Here is a 22,662-nt window from a genome sequence, read left to right on the forward strand (position 1 = left end):
TGCTAGACTGGTCGGGCCTGTTTACAGGGGTGCTAAAATCAGAAAAGGTTAAGAAACGCTGCACTAGACGGAGCATGTTACATTGTTACAACCAAGACAGGCAAACTTAGTGCTTATGGCCTTTGAACACTCTGTATCGAAATCTATCGATTTAGACTTGTTTGTGAGACGGCTTGCATCCAAACATCCGCGACTGCAATTGCAATAGACTAGCTCACGATTGTATAGGCGGAATGTAGCCTAATCATATATATCAAAATCCTCGGCACTAGCTTCTTCGAGCCAGTTAAAATTTTTGCTCGTAACAAGTACCGCTATTTATACAACAAGTCAACAATTGTTTTGTTATGTTGGTCATTGTAATATGGTTGCCGTGATAAAAGACCAGTGTTGGTCTTAACCAGTGGCGTAGCCAAAGTGGGGGGGGGGGTTACAACCCCCCCCCCTTTGGCACGCGTGTGACGTCACGATATTGAGAATGATGCTTTCAGTCTCTTTATGCTTGAGCATGATGCTTTCAGTCTACAAAAAATTTGCCTAATTTTAAACAAAACTGCATTAAAAAAGCGAGTTGTGCCAATACCAAACATTCAAACATCTCAGCCAGGAATTAGCAACAAGAAAACATAGAGACTTAGCTTTATTTCCGAAAAATGCTGAAGAAAATTTGATCTTATCCTTTTGCTATGCCACCTGACAGCACCATTTTACAGGAATATTCATACCCACATTTTTGTTGAAAATGCTCTCAGAATGCACCAAATTCAAAGTAATTTTTCAAAATTTTCTGGGGGAGGCCCCCCAGACCCCCCGTCGCTGGGTGTCGTCTTAGGCGAGCACGCCGTCGGGCTTCGCCCGCCGGTCGTCAAAACCTCTCCTTTCAAAATTCCTGGCTACGCTACTGCTCTTAACACTAAACTGACATATTGCAATTTTTGTGGATACCGGTGTTTAAGAGGTTAAAATGCCAAAATCATTCAAATTTTTTCGGCCCCCCCCAAACGAAAAGTTGGCCCCCCCTTGCTCTACGGTCTGGCTACGGCCCTGACTAAAAGGGTTTTTGTGATTACGTAATGGGCGATTTTGCACTTGCATTCACAAAATCACACAACCCAGCTAGCAAAACCCGTCGTTTTTACATTGATTCAACGTCTGCAGACGTTGAATCGAAAAAAAGAGAAGCGAAAAATATACTAGAGTAGTCTATCACGACCGCACTGTTTGATTTGTTGTGATGTAATAATACCAAAAGTAGCGATACGCACGCTGTTACGTTAATTCACCTTAAATAACTCAGGGGGAAAGTAAGTTAATTTTGAGTTAACTTTAAAGTAAGTTAACAGCACAAATCGATTTAAATTTCCTGGAGGGTTATATTGCGTAGGCTACCCAGACAGCAAGAATCATCATTTTACATTGATTCAACGTCTACAAACGTGAAGTCAATGAAAAAATAACGAATTTTAATGCCTGCGTATCAATGACCAAAAAGAAATTTAAGTTTGTTTTACATTAATTCGACATCTAGCGACGTTGAATTATCACAAAATAACGTTAATTGTTCAACCAGGTACCGGTAACAAATTAATAGCTCACTGCGAGATGATTGCCTCGATTTACGTTTACACTGACATAATTTCGGCACAATTGGGATACTGCGAGCAAACACGAGTCTGTTTGATAAAGAACTAGCTGTCAGAATCGGAATTATCAGATGCTGTATCGGAGGATGAGGTTGTCGCGTCGTCACTAGAATACTTGAAGACGCAAAACTGCCCGTTCATGAACGCGCGATGCCATATATTCGGAAGCATGACTTTACTGCCAAAGAACCATTTATTGAATTTCGTACTACTTTTTTGAACTTGACCCCGTAGCTTTTCTAATTCCAATTTGTTTCCGTCATAAAATTCTTTACAAATTTTGAAAAATACCACACTAACTTTTCCTTCTGTTTGATAATCTATAGCAGGTAAAATTCTACTTTTTAACTGTATCTTCTTTCACCATGATTTCTATTCGCAACGACACCGGTAAACAATAAGCATTCGATGAAAAAATAACTTTTGCGTAACAATAAGCCGGTATTTATAAGGTTGCAAACTTTTTACAGTTCACAAGAGCATTGTCAGCGCATAAAATAGCTTGCGTGATGCTCTGGGCTACCGCCGTGTGACACGCGACGAAGAAACGCATAAAATTTCATTTGATTAAACATTAAAGCATACGGCAATTGCCGCCCTAATCCAAGGTTTGTTGATTTGGCGACGGCAATGTTTTTGCCGTCGTAGATACAAGCTAATTTCGAGGGCTGTATACATGTCCGGCAGGTACATAACTTAGCGCTTGATACTCCTTTGCAATCACTCAACCAGCGTGCGATTAAAAACTTAAGTACACAACTTGTGGCCACACAACTTGTGCGGTAACTCGCGGCCAAACGCTTATAATCTGACTCTTGTGACGTCATATTACTATTCGACAAACAAACGCAGAATTTTTGGTCGTTCGACAAGAAAGAAAAAATCGCAGCCCTGAACAGGAGTAGAGCTATGTGTACAAGTGACAAACCACTGTAGTAGTTACAAAATCATGCTACAATAATTACTAACTATACTCACCGGGAGGCACGACGACACGTGACTCGGTGCAATGTGCAAACACTAAGGCAATAACCGTAACGCAAAACTAACGTTGCTGAACTGTATCAAGAAAATAGTAGTTTAGGATTCATATGAAAAATATGCCTGATACCATTTAGAAAGTGGGCTGAGATAGGGCATTGGTGTTCCCATTGAATCGCACGACAGGTTTTCAGATATGCTAAATCATCTCCACAAGTTCTCTAAACCGAAGCAGCACTGACACGGGATTTTAGAGAGCAGCCGCTTCGAAACCGTCATCTCCGAATGGCCATAGACCCAACTCACCATGTCATGACCCGCCGTTGCTACGATGAATGACGTTATAATGGAGGAGAAAGCCTTCGGGATGACAGCCGAAACAAAGAGAAGGAGATGCTGCTCTAAGGTTCTTTGATTGCAGGGGAAGGCTTCGCTTTGAAGGCACGTCATCAGTGTGGTGCTACCTAATGGACAATAGACAATAAACTTCAAAGCTAAATTGATGCCAAAGGAAGCAAGTAAGGTTTTCTTGAGACTGCATAGTCACATGGGACACATAATGTGACAGTAATGTGACATCTGCAAGATTTTAAGGGGACACCTCCAATGAAAAAAAATTTTTTTGAAGAAAATTATATTGTGGACTGAAAAGATAGAGAATTTCATCAGGATTCTGAATATATGGCAGTTTCTCCACAATTCCAATTCATTCCCTGTTAAATTTTAGAACTAGTGGAGCTACCACGCGACCCAAAAGTCTAAAATATGCCAGAACGATGATATGATATGCTGAAAATATACTAATAGTAGCAACAGAAAAGCCCTTTCTGGTTTTATATATTTGTGGTATTTGTAGCTGTTGTTTTGGTCATGCTTCAGCAGTTACAAATTTTTTGTATCTTAGCATTTCAAAGCCAGTAGTGACAGTAACAATAGCCTAGCTGAAAATGCACGATTTGCTTTGTATTTGCAAACCATAACTTTAAACGCGTTTTACTCAAAATGACATTTTTTTGCAGTAAATGTTTATTTAAACAAACTCATTTGTTTATTTCTTGTCCGAATTGGCTAAAAATTGGAATGCATGCTGGTACAATGGTATTGCATCAACCTATGAGAGCTTTTTTAAAAATTTTATTTCTTGACCATTTTATTGAAAAAAATGTGTATAAATATTTTCGCACACAAGTAACTTTCAAAAAATTTTTTTTTTTTTTAGGAAAGTGACATTTTAGAGAAAAAAGCTCTCATAGGTATTTGCATACATAGGCGTCGAAATAGGGTGGGCCGGGTGGGCGACGCCCACCCAGACGTGAAACCAGGGTGGGCAAAATATGTTTCGCCCACCCTGTTTTCATGACACTTATGAAGTGTTCGTTACAATTATTTCCGTTTTTCTTAAACGCTGGACTATCCAACCAACTGCAGCGCAACCTCTTGTTTTAGGCTACGTCTCTCGCTAGGTATCCGACAGAACAAAGCAATTCCGCAACAACGCTGCGTGGAAAAAAATGCAGTACTCACTGCATTGTTGTTGCTACGGCAACTGCCACAGCTAGCAATTCCTGGTGAGAGAAAGCCACGTTTGATTTTTTCTCCGAGTTTGCGTCGGCAATTTGATCTTTTCTCCGAATGGCCTCACTTTCGTTACGTCACAATCAAACTTCAGTTCCCGGTCAGCGAAAGGGAATGTAAATATGACATCATAATGAACATGACAATAAAATAGCCGATACAAACTAAAGTAAAGACGTACTAAAACAATCGCTTTTACAAATCAAAATGCGGCAAATCCGAAGGCGCCACTTTAAAGATAACAGGTCGAGTCACGCGCTTTTTAGGTCGCAAAGGAAAACATAAAAGAAGTTTGTTTAGTTTAGCAGCGCTCTTAAGATCGCAAGATGCAAGAAAGAAAACATCCAACCTATTAAAGCTTAATTGCTGCAGCGACGCTAAACGCAGTCTTTGTGAGAAAGACCAACCACACTTTTCGAAATTAGCGTCGGCAATTGCCGAGGTGATTGTAAGGACCACAAGATTACAAGAAAAAAACTAATTTTCTTAGACTACACCAGACTAAGATGTTGATTCAATCTTACTATTGCTGGATGTTTTATTTGGGTTACTTCCTACTTCGCCGGCGCTTAGGCACGTGCCCAGCTGGGAGAATCTTTTATGAAAATATTACCCTATTTGCATTGATTTAACTCCAGTAGACGTCAAATTATTGTAAGCATCTACTCCTTGTTGCGCCGCGCTTTCCGTTATCTCGTCCAGCAGATACGGCATCTGATGATACCGATTCTGACTAGTTCATCAAACAGACTTTGTGTTGCTCGCAGTGTCCCAATTGTGCCGAAATTATGTTGGCTTATAAATATAAGCTTACATAAATCGAGGCGATCTTCTCGCAGGGAGCTATTAATATGTTACCTGTACCTCGTTGAGCAATTAACGTTATTTTATAAATCAACGTCGCTAGATGTCGAATTAATGTAAAACAAACCTAAATTTCTTATTGGGCATTGCTGTTACGCAATATGACCGGCCGGAAAAATTAAATCGATTTGTGCTGACCCGAATGTTGAATCAACCCAAAATTAACTTACTTTCCCCTTTCCGTGAGTTTTTTAACGTGAATTACCGTAACAGCGTGCGTATCGCGCTGCTCGCTTTATCACTACTTTTGGTATTATTACATCACAACAAATCAAACAATGCGTTCGTAATAGACCACTCTAGTACATTTTTCGCTTCTCGTTTTACATGTTTTAGTACAATCTTTTTCTACTAAATATTCACAGTAATTGCCGAGGCAATTTCAAATTTTGCCGTTTGGCCTCGGCAAAGTTTTTGCCGAAGTAAAAATATGCTCATTTCGAAGACCGAACCATTGCGAATTTTCAAACATACACATTCAATGAAATCTGTTTGAAAACTCTCGCCCACCCAGAATTCCTCTCTTCTAAGAAAAAATCGACGCCTATGTTTGCATATAAGGTAGATCTAGCATTTCATAACATTTCTTGTTGCTATATGGTGCTGGTAGTGAGAAACAGTGTTTTCTATTAGCATGTCAAAAAATAATTAGTGAACTATTGTCTGTGTTTGAAGGAAGCTCATTGCATCAAATTAAACTTTTATTTCATGAGACTTGCATATTCAGATGTGTCTTTTCATGCCCTTTTCAGAAATATATGGTATGTGGGGGTTCCTACAATAGTTAGCTTATCTGAAGCAAACTTCTCAACCATCAGCAAATATTGGGATTTCATTAGAGGTGTCCCTTTAAGCAAACACATAACAAAATCTGTTTTTTATTGTTCAAATCACTTTTCTTAAGTACGAAAGCTTTTCGACGCCAAAACGTATAATCGTAAACCATATCCTACATAGGCCTACATGATGAAACATGTCAGGGCATCTTAATTAACCATCACAAGTGGTGATAGTTTTCGATGACGCCATGAGATGTCTGTGCTTGCAGTATAACGTAGTGGGTGGGTAGGGCAGTTACCTTGACTGGAGGAAGTGGTGCGTGACAGAATCATACGGATGTGATCCAGAAGCTTGTCTTTTGCATCTACCGCTAAGTTGAAGGTAGATCGTCCTCCTAGTGGGATGCGGATGCTCCATGGAACGGATATTATACCTGGATGTAAATAGAACTAGAAGGTTAAATAGACAGATCAATACCTCTTACTGTGGGATGCAACAATTTAATAGATTTGCACCAACGCACAGGTGAAAACATAACCAAGAAGCATGAAGGGAGATCACAGCAGGGTACATGAGTGAAACCAAATTGATGAAACAATCTAATCAAGACATTTTAACATTTAAAGACAGTGTGCCATAACAATTGTTTTCCTTGAAAAACTGTGAAAAGTTATAACCTTACCGTCAGCAAGCAAACTCCTTTTCAAGTTGTGGACATGAGGTGAACACGCTTGCCGGAAGATGGAATAGGAAAGAAACTAAAACAACTGCCCTGAGGTATTTCACTAAAAAAATGCAAGCAGAAGTGATCTGTCGGCAGACATGCTTGTTCATAACCCACCGTGCCAGTGCTGAGTGGCAAGGTTGGATATCTCATCGCAAACCTCCATGGAAGTTGACGGATCAAGGCTAAGAAAGAGCTGGAGACACAGCTTCGTCATCAAACATTTGAATTCTTTGTACACTTTCACATTGTCACTTCTGGAAAAGATACGCTCATTAAATTGAAGAAAAAAAAAAACGATTTCTTCAATCACGAGCTGTCAAACATGGCATACACCAGGGGTTTCCAAAGTTCGGCCCTTGGACCAAATACAGCCCCTGAGACGCTTTTGTATGGCTCACAGCCACACCTGTTATTGCACAATGTGTCATTTTTGGTCCATTGACACACAGAAGTCATAGAAATTCAACATGTATTTTTTACAAAATTAATCAAGACAGCATTTTCTTACAGACAAAAGCCAGCCGAGAAGTTAGAATCATTGATTCATTGTTGTGTCATAATTGCGAAACCAACTATTATTGCCTGGAGAGTGATACAGTCGAGTATTCGTTTATCTTCTTGCTAGCAAACTCAACTACTGCTTTCGAGATTTTGCCATAAATGTAAAGGACTTAATGCTATTCACTTCTTTCTGCTTGAACCTTGATGAGGCTTCAGCTCTCCACCATCTAATTGAGCTTCTCTGCGAAGCTGGATAAAAACAAATTTCTAGAAGTACAAAAATTTGCCAAGAAAACGTTAAGCTTGTTCGATTCAAAATATTTGTGTGAGCATGGACCGGCTATAGTGGTGACAGTCCTGGTTCGATGTTCAATAGGGCGCCGGTTCGACATGGCTCAAGAGTATGTGGCCATGTCTTTGGCAAGAAGCTTAACATAATTTTCTTTAAAATTTCAAAGTGGAAAACTTGTTACTAATACTATTATTTGTTTGATGCCGTAAAGCTTAAATTTCCCTTGTTACAAGTGTTTGTGGTACAGTAATTTGTTTTTTAAGTCAGTTTGTCATTTTTTTGTCAAATGACATAGTGGTTAAACCCTTCTTATTTACTGAGGTAGTGTGCTTGCCTCTGCACACCTGTGCGTATAAATGTGTTAGTTAGATTTATTGTTATGGGGGTGATAGCTGACTACTATGACTAGACTAGATGACCACTTATGGTTTTCGGCTAAAATCCTGATTGCGCCATAATCTAACTAACAGCTGTACGGTAACTTACAATGGATTGTTTTTACTTTTTATTTACTCTGCTTGTTTGTTTATATGTGGTGCTATTGATACAAAATAAATTGACTTGACGGCATGCCATCAATTGCAACGTTCCTCCGACTATAGCCCTTGATTTTTCTCATGGTTAAATAGTACATTGCTCCAGAGAGAAATGCTTATGGCCCTTTTTAGGACTATGGCCTACTGAACTGTCTGTGTGAGCACACATTTTCGAGCTTGAACTTGAGCAACAACCGCGTGAGTTCAAAGCTGAGCGACTCCTGCCGTCGTGATGTGTTATGCTTGTCAATCACCTCGAACCAGACTTGACCTGGGTAGAGAAATCAAGACGTCAGGTGCATCCTTCAAATCAAAACAGCTATATATGTGTTACAAAGTTCCTGGATGTATTCATTTCAGATAGAAAAACAGATAACTTATACACTACAACCTAACTTACGGTATCCCGTGATACGTATACAACAATTGCATATTGCTTTGTTGTATGACCATGATATTAAACAATACAATGTTGCTGAATATACATCTTTCTTTATGCAAAACAAGATTGTAAGAGACAGTTGGACTGTGGGCACTTTGCATTATCAAATCTGGCACGCCTAGGAAAAAGTTTGGACACCCCTGGCATACACATATCATGCAGTTAGCCTTGTGTGTCATGAACAGTGAACACTGAGCACCCTCACCTGGATCTGAGGGAAGCAGTGTAAGGATGAATCACACTGCAAAAAAAGTTTAATTTTAAATATACCGTAGCTATTTAAAGTGAAAAGCACACCCATTACCCAGTGCAAAGTTGAAAAGAAAGCAACACAAGATGACATATGCAAACAAGGTAGTGACAGTATGTTGGACTGTTGGTCAATCTGTACCACTACTGATAAGCACTAGCCGCAATGACAAAAACAACAACAGAGTGAGCATACAATCGTGCATGCCACTTTAGTTCGATGGCCTAACCATCGTCAAACATGGTCTCAGGTGATTGTTACTTATGCGTTAATAAACTATACCAGGTCGCGCAACCAACCAACAGCTCAATAAAATATTTCATCACTCAAAATACTTACAAACCTGATGATATAATGATCAAACTGCAAAGCGAAAAAGGCATTCCGACACACAGTCAATGTGATGATGCAAAATGACTGAACTCCCAGTTTCGCTTCGTACCTACCTGTCAATCTGGTCTTGAAAAATACTTGGGTTTCTGAACACAGGTTCCATGCAGGAACGCAACTGCATAGCAGCCGCATCACTTTCAAACAAGATTAAATCTCCATAAAGCCGATGGAGTATACTGCGGTATCCATGCTCAAAATCATTTGCCTTTTCTAAACAATAGTAAACTAAATGAAATAACAAAGATGTCGATAAAACTATTTACTAAAATCTCGTAAATAATCCAATACAATCTGATAAACAAGCAAAAGATTAGAAAACATGCCAGCCACCAAAATTAAAACAATATTGTCAAAAATATATAACGTTGATAAAAATATGCTACAAGTAAAAATTATACCAGCACACAAGTGAATACTATAGACAAATTAGAAACAAAAAAAACAAAAAATACAAAGTCCAAGAAGAAAACGAACCACCAGCTAGCAGCTCATTGACAAGATGAGGTGAGCAAACGAATACTGTTGGATTGTTAAGGACACGGGCTTGAAATATTCTTGAGGAATGTTGCTTGATTCGACTCTGTATGAACGCTACGGGATCTCTGAACAATCAAACATCGTATTGACTTATGTAGTATTTAACCTATTTACATTTTAAAGTGAGCAAAAACGTATAGGTACCAATAATGTTGCAACTAAAAGAAGATAACGCAAAACATCATAATAAAAAGTAGGCTATTAAAATAAAAATGTAATTTATTCCATGTTATAAAAATTGTTTAAATTGCTTTTAAGTTTTGTCGATCAGCAAGTCAGTGATCAAACAATAAATGGAAGATGCAACCGCACCACAATATGTTGTGGTTGCCACATTTTTCCACTCACGAAGCTTTCAAAGGACTATCAAGGCTACAAACCCTAAAATGTAACCTAAAATGTAAATGTAACCTTGAGCAGATTGTGCAAAATTACTCTTAAGTAAATGCACTTATTTTTTTCTTAAAACCAGTGCATTCATGCACCTTTCAATGTTTTAGGAGATTCTATAGACCTCTTTTCACATCTTTGGGAACCCTTTTTAACATCGTTGGGGGGTCTAAGGATCTTTTCTTACTTTGTTGGGTAGATCTTTGGAACCTTTCTCACATTCTTGAGATGGTTTATGAAGCTGAGTTAGAAACCACTGTAATATGCGATTTAAGTATATTATACTGTGTTCAAATGTATTACGATTATGGAATTGTAAATGCTCTCCCTTGCATGGAACATTATAATTTACTTGCTACCAATGACAATAAAAAGATAATCTTCATTGTTCTTTATGTGTTCATGAAATATATAGGACACTATACAGGACAATGTCTGTAGAGTGGCCCAGCTAAGTGTGAACAAATAAAAGCTAGGTTTTTCTGATATATGAAGGCCAATAAAAACAACTCATATATCAAATAAAAGAGAAATATATTATTTTGAATAACATCCAAGAATTATTCAGCACATCGGTATCCATCTTTCTCCTTAATAACCTGGCGGAGACGATCACACGTGGCACGCACAGTTTCAGAGTCAATTTCTGCCAAAGATTTGGTCAGTTTTTGCTTCAGAACCTCAACACTTGAGTGGGATATAGAGCATGACTTCTGCTCCAAGATAGACCATATGCCTGAGACCATTGGATTTAAATCAGAAGATGGAGGCCATAACTTCTTGGGCCGAAATGACTTATAAATATCTTTGCACAAGCCCTGAACCAAAGTGGCTATTGCTCTATCCTGCTGAAATGTAATTTCTTCACTTACGGTGACTTTCCTCATGAACACGAAAGTCGTGTTGAAATTTGTTGACTAGCTCCAATTTTCAAGATATGAAATCATGCCAACCTGGACAATACTTGAGTGGGATACGAGGTCTTACGACGGGCCGCTTGTATCTCGATCGAGCGTGCTGTTTTGATTGTAAAATTCTAATGCTATAGGTTATCATCGGTCATTATCCTGAAGTAACCTCTGATTACAAAATCTGTATTATGTAACATGTATTCTAGGTCATTCGATTGCTACGTGCAGTTCTAGATTCTTCTTTAAACTTGCTTGTTTATGCCGCTCAATGCAACGTGACCGAACGATGAGTTCGTGTGATGCAACATTACGTAACCTTCTCGAAGTTACTAGACCGAACAAACCTTTTATAAATAGTGGTGTAATTTGCGTAATGAATTATTATGATGATTATTATGAGTTGATTATGAGAGTTGTGTTATGGGTTGTGGATTGGTAGTTGGTGTAGAAATTATTGTTGATTGAGAGTTGAAGTAATCGAATACAAGTAGATGAGAATTGGTGCTGATATAAATTGTGTTCGAAATTAGAGTTATTTGAGAAGCCGTTTGTTAAAGTCCTTCAAGAAGTCAGATTATCATTTCACTAGTGGAACCATTCGCATTTAATTGACTGCTTTTCGGTTTGACCCATTAAACTACGTCATTGAACCTTTCCAAGTCTTTTTCCTGGTAAGAGATAGAAAGAAATCGTGACATACTTGCTGCAAACAATTGCGTTTTTTTTTACTTGGAGTCTTCCTTGGCAAGATAAAGTTGGGCACTAAATATATTTTGTTGAAGGTAGACGATGTAAATCAAACTTTACTACTTTGAAACTTATCACTACTTTGAAAACAATCCGACCAATAGAGCACTGGTAGACGATGTATTTATCGAAATGGTCCATTTTGGAGAAGTCGATTCGGAGAGAGCCTTTTTGGGATTTTCAAATGATTGGGATTGATTGGGATTTTCAAAATCCACCAACAGCTTCTGTTTATTTAGAGAATTTGTAGGGATGATTTAGGTAGGCGTTTTTTGTGTTTTTCTTTCCATATCCATGCAAATGAGATGCAGATGAGACAGTTATTGTTTCAGTGAGGTAAATGTAAATTAGCTGATGTCTTGCGGGTATAGGCTGTAGTCAATAGTCATTACACCTCCCCAATCCCCGGACTTTCTTTTGTTTTCATCCATATTGTGACTTTTCTGCATGGGTTTTCAATGCTGATTTCAAAAATATGCATAAAAAATTTTTCGATTAACATCTGGGAAGTTATAAGGTGTTGCTTAGCAACAACTTTTTATAAAAATTACAAAAATCCCCTTTAAAACTCCTTTACTTTTAACCTAGTATGCTGATATCTAGATTATCTGAAAGCATTTCTTCTGCTTAAGAATTTAAAAAAAAAATATTAAAATTGGACAATCGGTACCAGAGTTATGACCGTTTAAGTACCCAGATTACGCAGTCACGCATGACTGATTTTTGTTAATTTATTGCCAAATGATACTACAAAAATGGTGAAAGTTGCTGTCAAGGGGCTTTTGGGGGTAAGGAGTTCAAAAAATATATTAAAAAGTGTCTCAGAGCAACAGAAAAAATATTATTAAAAAATTGATACCAACAGTCATGCATGAATGATTTTGTCACAGTCGCTTCATTCCTACAACGAGATGTATTCCTTAGGCACCACAAACGTTAAATGCCTGGAGTCATATATAGTATAACGTGGAACCGACCATCTCAATGTAGCTAACATCTGGGTACCCATTGCACTTGATGTTAGAATACACGCTTCATTGCTCGGAAAGAGCTCTGACCAAGTGCAAGATGGTCACGGTCCGCCACAATTTCAATAGCATCTCTCACCCAGCATAATGTAGTCTATGCACTATGGGCTATGGCTATGCACTATGGCCACGCCACCCCGTAACCGCTGTGGCGGGGTGGCAGCCACCCCGTTTAGGCTACATTACTTACTGCAAATAAATGTGATTTGAACGGACGTTTAAATCTTTGTTTGATCATTGGTTTTCGCTTCAAGCCAACATAAAGCAAGAGGTGAACTAATACAGTATTGCAAAGAAAATGATTGTTTTGTCGCAAGCATGATACTCGCGTAACATCAAGCAAGCTACGTGAAGATTACGCAACACGTGGCTACGAGTTTTTTCCTTGTTGTTGCGATCGTTTTATTTGTTACTTGTCATAAGTCATTGTTACATTTGTTAGGTTTACAATGGGATTTATTAATCAATAAAATACGATCTTTCCATTGCCTCCCTCAAAAATCTTTTTTGAAAATTTTTAAACTGCTCATAATATCGATATAAATTATGCCAGCTATAAAATACTTGGAAATAAAATTATCTCGATGATTGATAACTCCACCCCCTAAATAAATATCCAATTATCCATTTTCAAATTTCATTAAAAAAAATGCAATTTTCGAAAATTTTCGAAAAGCAGCTCCCAGCGTAAATGCTTTTCTTGACCAGTATGAGGTCATACTAGATTGGCTTGACACGGCATCGAAAGAAGACGGCATGGATGCTGTCACTCGAAACAATGCCACTAGCCATGTTTTATCCATGGAGAATTTCGACGTTTACTTTTCCTTGCGTGTCCTGCAAAAGCTTTTGCTTATTTTAAGCCCTGTACATATCGCTGTTCAGAAACGTGGGATCAATGTCGGAAAGGTACGTGAATTACTGGAAGCCGTATCATCAACGGTTTCTTGGAATGCAGCAACATAATTATAGTGAGGCATGTGCGTTGTTCAAAGCATGCAAAAAATTAGCTGTTGATATGGGTTTGCAGTTGCCAGCTTTGCCGCGTGGCCGTGGTGGACGTACTGCAAAATCTTTCGATGACCAGCAACAGCAACCGTTTTTTTTTTTCTACCATAGATGCTTACTCCCAAAGCATTTATTTAGACGTATTTAAACAGTGTTCTTCTTCACTTTTGTCACATTATTCACAGCAGGACATGAAAACGATAATGACATGGAAACAGTTCTGCTTTCCAAGGATCAAGCATGGGAAGAGAACAGAGTTGCTTTTGAAAATGTCGCTGCCACATATAAAGATGACATAAACCCAACACTTCTGCGTCTGGAATTGCAACAGCTGGAAAGTTTTCAACAGCAAAAACGGATTTTTGTTTCAATTATTTCGCAACTGCTTGATCTATTTGCAAGCAATGAAACAATTTCATTAATGCTTCCAAACGTGGTCTGCATTGTAAAAATATACTTATTGTTGCCTCCCATCACCTGCGAGGCGAAGCGATCGTTTAGTGCACTCAGGCGCATAAAAACCTACTTGCGATCTACCATGACGCAACAGAGATTGAACCACGTCCTAATTTTTAATGTTTATCAAGCAGAAGCTTCACGGTTACAACTTGATCAGTTGATTAACAGTTGGATTGACAAAGCTGCTGTTCGCAAAAATACTTTTGCCAAATGTTAAGTGTCAGAGCAGCAACGTAACAATAAAATTCACGACATACTTCCTGTGCTTTGTTTTAAAGTTGCTTTGTAAATTATCGAGCTACAAATCAGGTGTAAAAAGACAATAGCATCTACAAAACACGCTTAGTAAAAATCAAACAAAAACATGCAGTTTGGAAGTTTTTAGGTTGCCATATTGTGCTATCCGCCACCTCGTGCAAAAATAAAAGTCGGCGCCTATGAGTCTATGTATCTAAATCAATGTGGCAAAAAATGGATTAAGTCAGCTGAACATAACGATAACCTTCTGTAATGCATTTCAGGTTTCACAATTGATCAGTTAGCATTTTCTACTTGTATGATTATAACGTATTGTTTACACTTCTACTGTCTAATATTCCGTGCGTATTCATGTATCCATCATGGAACTGAGGAAGAGTAAAATGAACAATGTTGGTTTGCTTGGTAATTTGCAGCCTTTAAAACTTTTTAAGGAAAGACAGTTTAGACCAACTAATGGAGATGTTCTTTAGAAATACATATATCATCTTCAATTAAATCCTTGTAACCACCAGAGTGGGAAGCTCGCAGCTTGGGATACAACAGTATGTCTAGCAAAAGTATGGCAGCCTGCTTGCATTCCGCTGATGACAAAACAAAATATCCAAAACAAAATTATTCGTTTGGTTGATGAATACAAGAAATACAAACATGCCAAAAAGGAATCTGCTGCCTTAATTAAATTTCGAAAAACACTGACAACACGATTTATGATATCTGCTAAGAATGCCGAAAAGCATATTAACAAAAACAAAACATTGCTACCAGAAGATAAGGCAGAAGGTATACAGTTTCTTAAATCAGTGATTCTTAACCTTTTAACAGTGGGGGACCGGCAAAAGTTTTAAAAAATGTTTGCGGACCGGTAACCAAAGATCGTAGTGAATAGAATGAATATTTGTGACGTTTTGTTAACCAAAGTTGTCGTTGCGCACCATAATGCAAGGTTTTAGCATATGATTTGTATTCAGGACGAAAATTAGAATAAAACGGCAATCAAATCAACTCAAACAGAAAAATGTCAATCCATTTCCATTTGCATACAAAATCAATGTCAGTGGGAAATTTGCTACTATTACGCTGCCAGTAGCCTATGTGAGGAAAACAAGATATCAAAGAAGTTTCTAAAACACCTAGCTCTGTTTCGGCATCCAGGCAATTTCTTTGCTTTGTAAAAGCCCGACATGAAAAAGAACTGTCGTTTCTAAATAGCTGGTTGAAACAATTACCATTAAATCGATTGTTTTGAAAGTTAGACACGAATTCGTTTGCAAGAGATAACCAGAAGTGTGACGATAATGTTTTTCGAATCTGGACTGCAAAGTAGAAGCATAACATATTGTAATTCAATCAGACTTTCTCTTTCATGAAGATTAAGGTTGCATGTGTTGACATCATCAATGCATGGACTGTTTATCCAAAAGTTTTCATGTCGAGGATCTTCATGTTACGCGAAATAAATCGTTAAAATTGTTAGCCAACTCTTTCAATTGTTGACTCACAACGCTCAGCACCTCTTTTTACTTTTTTCACCACTCCATTTCACCAGCATTTTCCACAGCAAATCGACGTCTTCATTCCATTCTTTGAAAAACAAGATCTTTGCTTTCTCAAACTCCGATTCCAGCAAATTAATTTTTAAAGTAACATACCTATTAATTTTTGATACGGATGCATGAACAAGACATTTAGTACAGATAAATGCAGATTCTCAGTGCAGATTTGACTTAATTTATTGGGAAGATGACCAGGAGAGTAAATCAAGTCTTGAGGTAGATGGCTGAGAATCTGCATTTATCTGTAAAAAATGTCCTGTTTATGCATTCGTATCAAAAATTAATAGGTATGTTACTTTAAAAATCATTGGGCTGTTAAGCATACTGGGAACAAACATACATCATACTTTATTATCTTTATTTGATTCTTCAATGCATAATTCTTCAAGCAATTCAACCTGTATCTATCAAGGGGTCCAAGAGATGCTGGTTGGTTTGTTTAAAGTAATTTAAGAAACTGTATATCTTCTGCCTTATCTTCTGGTAGCAATGTTTTGTTTTTGGTAATATGATTTTAGGCATTCTTAGCAGATATCATAAATCGTGTTGTCAGTGTTTCTCGAAATTTAATTAAGGCAGCAGATCCCTTTTTGGCCTTTTTGGCATCTTATATTCATCAACCAAACGAATAATTTTGTTTGGATATTTTGTTTTATCATCAGTGGAATGCAAGCAGGCTGCCATACTTTTGCTAGACATACTGCTGTATCCCAAGCTACAAGCTTCCCACTCTGGTGGTTACGAGGATTTAATTGAAGATGATATATGTATTTCTGAAGAACATCTCCAGTAGATGGTCTAAATCAGGGGTGGGGAACCTGCGGCCCGCGGGCCGAATGCGGCCCGCGTGACTGTTCCATGTGGCCCGCGTCAAAATTTCTTTACCCAAAATATATTGAAACAACAGCTCAAAAAAGAGTAGGCTCTGCATTCTCGGTATATTGCGAATGGCCTCCTATGACTAATTAATCCATCATAGAAGGCCATTTGTAACAACAATGTGTACGTCACAATGTGACCAGTGATTGTTAATCGCTCAGTTATGCCATTCGTGAAAAGTGTTTTGCAGAGTAGCCTACTTCTCGAATTAGCAAAATTTTACGTTGTATAATGGCTTCTGGAAAGAAAAGAAAGATTGGTGATGAAGGCAGAATGTTCCAGAAAGATTGGACAAAAACAAAAGCGTGGAGATGCAGTTAAGAGTTGCAACATCTTCCGTGTCAGCAGACATCAAACAACTCACCAAATATAAAAACTTTCAGCCATCCCACTAGCTGTGAAAGTGAAATAAATCATTGTCTACTTCGCTGCATATTTTATCTGTAAATAAAATTCTGAAATTTTTAGTGGCCCGCCTGTGTTATTTCTCATTTTATGTGGCCCGCAATACTAAAAAGGTTCCCCACCCCTGGTCTAAATTGTCCTTCCTTAAAAAGTTTTAAAGGCTGCAAATTACCAAGCAAACCACCATTGTTCATTTTACTCTTCCTCAGCTCCATGATGGATACATGAATACACACAGAATATTAGACAGTAGAAGTGTATACAATACGTTATATAATCATACAAGTAGAAAATGCTAACTGATCAATTGTGAAACCTGAAATGCATTACAGAAAGTTATCGTTAAGTTCAGCTGACTTAATCCATTTTTTGCCACATGATATAGATACCTAGACTACATTATGCTGGGTGAGAGATGCTATTGAAATTGTGGCGGACCGTGACCATCTTGCACTTGATCAGAGCTCTTTCCGAGCAATAAAGCGTGTATTCTAACATCAAGTGCAATGGGTACCCAGATGTTAGCTACATTGAGATCAGGGCTGCGATTTTTGCCTTTTTCGGTGACGAGGTCACTAGACACTAGGGTGGATCGATTTAGGTGGCTAAAACACTTTTTTTCTAATTTTGCTTAGCTTGGGGTTGGAAAACTTGCCATTGGGTGTATAGAACATTGTGTAAAAAATGTATTTCGATCGAACAAATTTTTGATCTGCCATCAGCCACTTGAAAATTTACTATTTCCTTCTACATTAGGGTGGATAAATTTAGGGGGGTGTAAAACTTTTTTCCTCATTTTACTCAGCTTTGGTGGCCAAAACTTGCCAATGAGTATATAGAACACTGTGATAAAACTATATTTCGATCGAACAAATCTTTGATCTGCAACCAAGCCATTAGTCATTGACTAAAACCGCAAAACTACAAAAATACATGCAAATGTATTTAAATTTGACGTTAGCATAGAGATTTATTGCAATGCAATGGAAATGATAATATGCATCAAACTTCCTCGCTATAGATTAAATAGTCACGTTTCGATTCGAACTTGGGCATATGTTGTCTTGATTCAATGTGTGAGCGTATAAATCCATCTCGCGAATTAACCCCTCACACCGCCGCTGAAGCTTCCATCACCAACTTGACGCACCTTTCCACCACTTGCGTTTGACACGGAAATCGCGGAAATAGAAGTTCTGGAGTGTCCTTAGCTGCAATCATGTCTCCTAATTTTTGGTCTCTCATTATTTCTTGTCACAGGAAGCTCGGTGAGATCGAGAGCCTGACAGTCAACCATATCGTAGTATTCGTTTATGGGCGGAATGCAGAATCGTTGCATTGTTCTCTGTTCGCGATGTCTTGATCAAGCTTTCTGAATTCACTTAAGTCCAAGCTCACGGATTATCTGCCTCTCATCTGTGATCATGGCCAACGTAATGTCTTCTGAGTGTGCAAAGTATCCATTTCTCTGGAGAACAGTATCGTGTTTTTGCATTAGATATGTATTTGCACATTTGGATGGACTAACAGCCGGACCACGTGAATTTTCTTGTCCTCTTGGTTAAGCTTATTTATTTTCCGAGAAGTATAATTGACGTGTTCGAATTTGACACTGTTTTATAGCGAGCAATTAAAACAAATTCGCAAAATAGCACAAGCAGATGTCATGATCAATGCCTCAAAGGAATGGGGTATTGATGAGAGTTTTCGAGCATTGTGTTTTGACACAACAAATGTGTATTGACACAGCTCACTACCAAAGATCAGAAGGGGTTATGCAGCCCTCGAAATTAGCTTCCATCTACGACGGCAAAAACATTGCCGTCGCCAAATCAACAAACCTTGGATTGCGGCGGCAATTGCCGTATGCTTCAATCAAACGAAATTTTATGCGCTTTTTCTTCATCGTGTGTCACACGGCGGTAGCCCAGAACATCACGCACGCTATTTTATGCGCTGACAATGCTCTTGTTAACTGTAAAAAGTTTGCAACCTTATAAATATTATACTGGCTTAATTGTTACGCAAAAATTAATTGTTACGCAATAATTGTTGCGCTTTCATCGAAGGGAATGCATATTTTTGACCGGTGTCGTTGCGAATATAAAAAGTGGTACAAAATTGGATAAATGGTTCTTCAGCAGTAAAGAAAAGTAATGCTTCCGATCATGTGGCATCGTGCGTTCATGAACGAGCAGTTTTGCGTCTTCAAGTATTCCAGTGACGACGCGACAACGTCATCCCCCGATGATTCTGACTAGTTTATCAAACAGACTTTGTGTTGCTCGCAGTATCCTAATTGTGCCGAAATTATGTTAGTGTACTGTATACATAAATCGAGGCAATCTTCTCGCAGGGAGCTATTGATTTGTTATCGGTACCTGATTCAGCAATTAACGTTATTTCATGATAATTTAACGTTGCCAAATGTCGAATAAATGTAAAACAAATGTAAATTTCTTATTGGGCATTGTTGTTGTGTGATATAACTCGCTGGGAAAATTAATTCGATTTGTGCTGACTCGAACGTTAATTCAACCCAAAATTAACTTATTTCCCCCCTCCCCAATGAGTTATAACGTGAATCACCGTAACAGCGTGTGTATCGCGTTGATCGCTTTATCGCTACTTTTGGTATTATTACATCACAACAAATTAAACAGTGCGGTCGTGATAGACTATTCGATTATTTTTTTCTCTTCTCGTTTTACATGTTTTGGTACAATTTTTTCGTAATAAACGTTTACAGCAATTGCCGAGGTAATTTCAACTTTTACCGTTTGGCCTCGTCAACGTTTTTGCAAAGTGGAAATATGCTAATTTTGAAGACTATGTGAGTGTTCAGAGCAAGTAAAATAGTCCGAGGTGAGGTCTTGGTGCGATGTTTCTGCTGATTAAACTCCCGCTGCAAGTAAACAAAACAGGAAGAAATTTTGAATAATTTTTGTCCGAATTAAATAGTCATTTTGCGACGGCATTTGTATTGCCGCAGCAGAATGGCCATTATGACGTTTGCAACGGCATTTACCACGGCAATTGCCGTGTGCCGCCGCTAATTTCGAAGACTGGTTATGAGATATAACCGTCTTTACCACTCGGGTTTATCTCAAAGCCTGGATGACAGCTCCTCTGGCAGCATGTACCCCCAACTATGATCTCCTGCTCTTGCAGTCTCTGGTACTGTACAAACACATTAACTCAGCCATTTGTAATGCAGCAGCAGTAAAGCTCGTTGGCTACCTGTGGTATTTATCAGAAGAGTTAATTGGACTGGCCTTGCTTAACAAGAATGTTCCTGCAACAGTGAAATGAAAAATGGTTCTCGCATTGGGTAATGAGGGTCATACAGGTCGGTCGAAGTGAATTCATGTAAATCTAGAAAAAAAATCAAGTAAGTTGTCTGGACAACTTTGTCACACAAAGATCCCAAATGCTTTTTGAGAGAATGAACCTTCCTCCTGATGGTTTTCTCAAAGCAGATCCAGAGACATGGAAAGTGCGAGAAGGTTTTCAAGCAGCATGTGACATTGTGCAGGGCTGCAGGCCATAAAAATTGTCAACAACCACGCAGAACAAGGAGTAGCTCTAATTCAGGAGTTCAGTGGCCTACTAACAAGTGATGAGGAACAACTTCAGTATCTGTTACAGGTTGTGCAGTTGTGCACGAACACAGAATATCTTTGTCTGACAGCAACAAAAAGACACTCACTGGGAAAGTCTCAATGGTTCATGGGTATCAATTGTTTGGCACTTGACTTTGTATGTGCAAATGTGTATTGTGCTGTGTATCACATACATCAATTACAACAATTCCAGATTTTACTGAAATTTCAACAAGTTTCAGCTACCACTAAATGTTTAAAAGAATGTATGTATAAAACTTCACATTAATTGTTTTTGTATTCATTTTGTAAAATTGCAATATTCCAAAAGTACATATTAAGCATTGTTTGAGTTTACCAAGTTATAGTACTCTCCAACCTGATGAAGTTGAACCAAAACAGATGTATATTTGCTATAAGGGTTTACGAAATACATCTATGTATAGTTTGACCCATTTCGTCAAATACCCCCAAATTTCGAAAGCCTTGAGCTACCGTACCCCTAAACATTAATATTTTTCAAAAATATTTTACACAAGGTGTTTTTGTAGTAAATGGAAACTTTTGAAAGGGTGAGACTTTAACATTTCAAAATTTCACTTTTTTTGAACCACCTTATTGGACATTCACTAAAACTTGACACCTTTTGTGTCAAACTGCCACTACGGTACATTATTCCCTTTTTGTAGGTTTTCTTTGATTTCTTACTAATCTGGTAAGTACAGCACCTGTATGTACTATACTGTTGAACTATATTGGTAGATTGCACAGTAATCTTAACTTGCATTACAACTGGCTTAATACATATATACCATAATTCAAACACATATAATTATATAACTTGGTCATATTGGGTCCAATTTTAAAAAAAAATTTCTCCTGAAATTAGAGCGAAGATTTCTTTAAACACACAAAGTAGCAACATATATGGCAGCTATGCCAAACTGGCCGGAATGGCCCGTTTCGGTGAGTCCGATTCGGTGAGTCCGATCCCTTAACGGGGGATTTTTTCAATTTTTTTTTTAAATTATTGGGTACCGTAGCTTAAATTATCATTGCCGTTTTTAGGGTTAGGGGTTAGGAACTCACCGAATCGGACTCACCGAATACCAGTATAAATATTCACATTTAGCATGAATTAGTTGTTGAATTTCATGTTTTTTAGGATAATTTTTGGATAAATTTCTATAACAGGGCAAAAATTAGTTTTTAGCAAAAAACTCAAAAACTGAAGACTTTAGGCTATTTAAATGTATTGAGTGGTGATAGGAAAGTGGACAACTGGACATTCTGCATCCATAGCACCAAGAATGAAGTCTCTAGCACTTACAGATCTGAATATATGACCAAAATATGAATTTTTGGCCACGTCGTCACGGAAACGCAGAATACCGGCGTAAGACGTCTTTGAAATCGAAAATATTTTGTTGTAAAGTTGATTGTGACCCCAAATGCAAGTTTTAGCAAATGGGCTAAAAAATCCAAAGAACTTTATTTTTTTTGGTACATCCTAGTAACCGCCTTTGTTGGGTTATGTTCGGGAAATTCATTTAAAATTTTTGCGGCACTTGCTTTCTTTTTTGTGTTTTCAAATAACTGAGCAAAAAAGTCATCTGTTTCATGTCTGTCAACATCAGTGTCACGGTTGCTTGCTGCATCGTCGATGTTGAAATTGCTATGGTTCTGTAATAGGTTAACCATTTTGAGATGTAAAGTAGGGTGTTTTTAATTTTCTCATATCGTAAGTTTGATTTGTACAGGGCACCAGGTTCTTACAATTGGTAAGAAAACAATGTCTTTCAAATTTCAAGAAATTATTTCAACATTTACAACTTTCGCAAGGAGGTTGAAAAATTTGCAAAATCAATAAAACAAGCAACTTTACAACACGCAACCAA

At 38.0% G+C, this 22,662-nt stretch overlaps 1 protein-coding gene across 1 annotated transcript in view; it reads right to left on the reverse strand.

The window, feature by feature from the left end:
* The window catches only part of LOC145766430 (cytochrome P450 26A1-like), a 77,949-nt gene that overhangs the window by 19,032 nt on the left and 36,255 nt on the right, over nucleotides 1-22,662 (reverse strand). The window contains exons 2-7 of the mRNA XM_082578140.1: nucleotides 9,459-9,586; nucleotides 9,038-9,194; nucleotides 8,547-8,582; nucleotides 6,685-6,824; nucleotides 6,142-6,276; nucleotides 2,931-3,088 (exon numbers count right to left, since the gene is read on the reverse strand). Coding sequence (XP_082434266.1) covers nucleotides 2,931-3,088; nucleotides 6,142-6,276; nucleotides 6,685-6,824; nucleotides 8,547-8,582; nucleotides 9,038-9,194; nucleotides 9,459-9,586 — 754 coding nt within the window. The remainder of the gene's footprint in view (nucleotides 1-2,930; nucleotides 3,089-6,141; nucleotides 6,277-6,684; nucleotides 6,825-8,546; nucleotides 8,583-9,037; nucleotides 9,195-9,458; nucleotides 9,587-22,662) is intronic.

The sequence above is a fragment of the Aplidium turbinatum genome, chromosome 3, assembly GCF_918807975.1.
Source record: "Aplidium turbinatum chromosome 3, kaAplTurb1.1, whole genome shotgun sequence".
NCBI classification, from domain to species: Eukaryota; Metazoa; Chordata; class Ascidiacea; order Aplousobranchia; family Polyclinidae; genus Aplidium; species Aplidium turbinatum.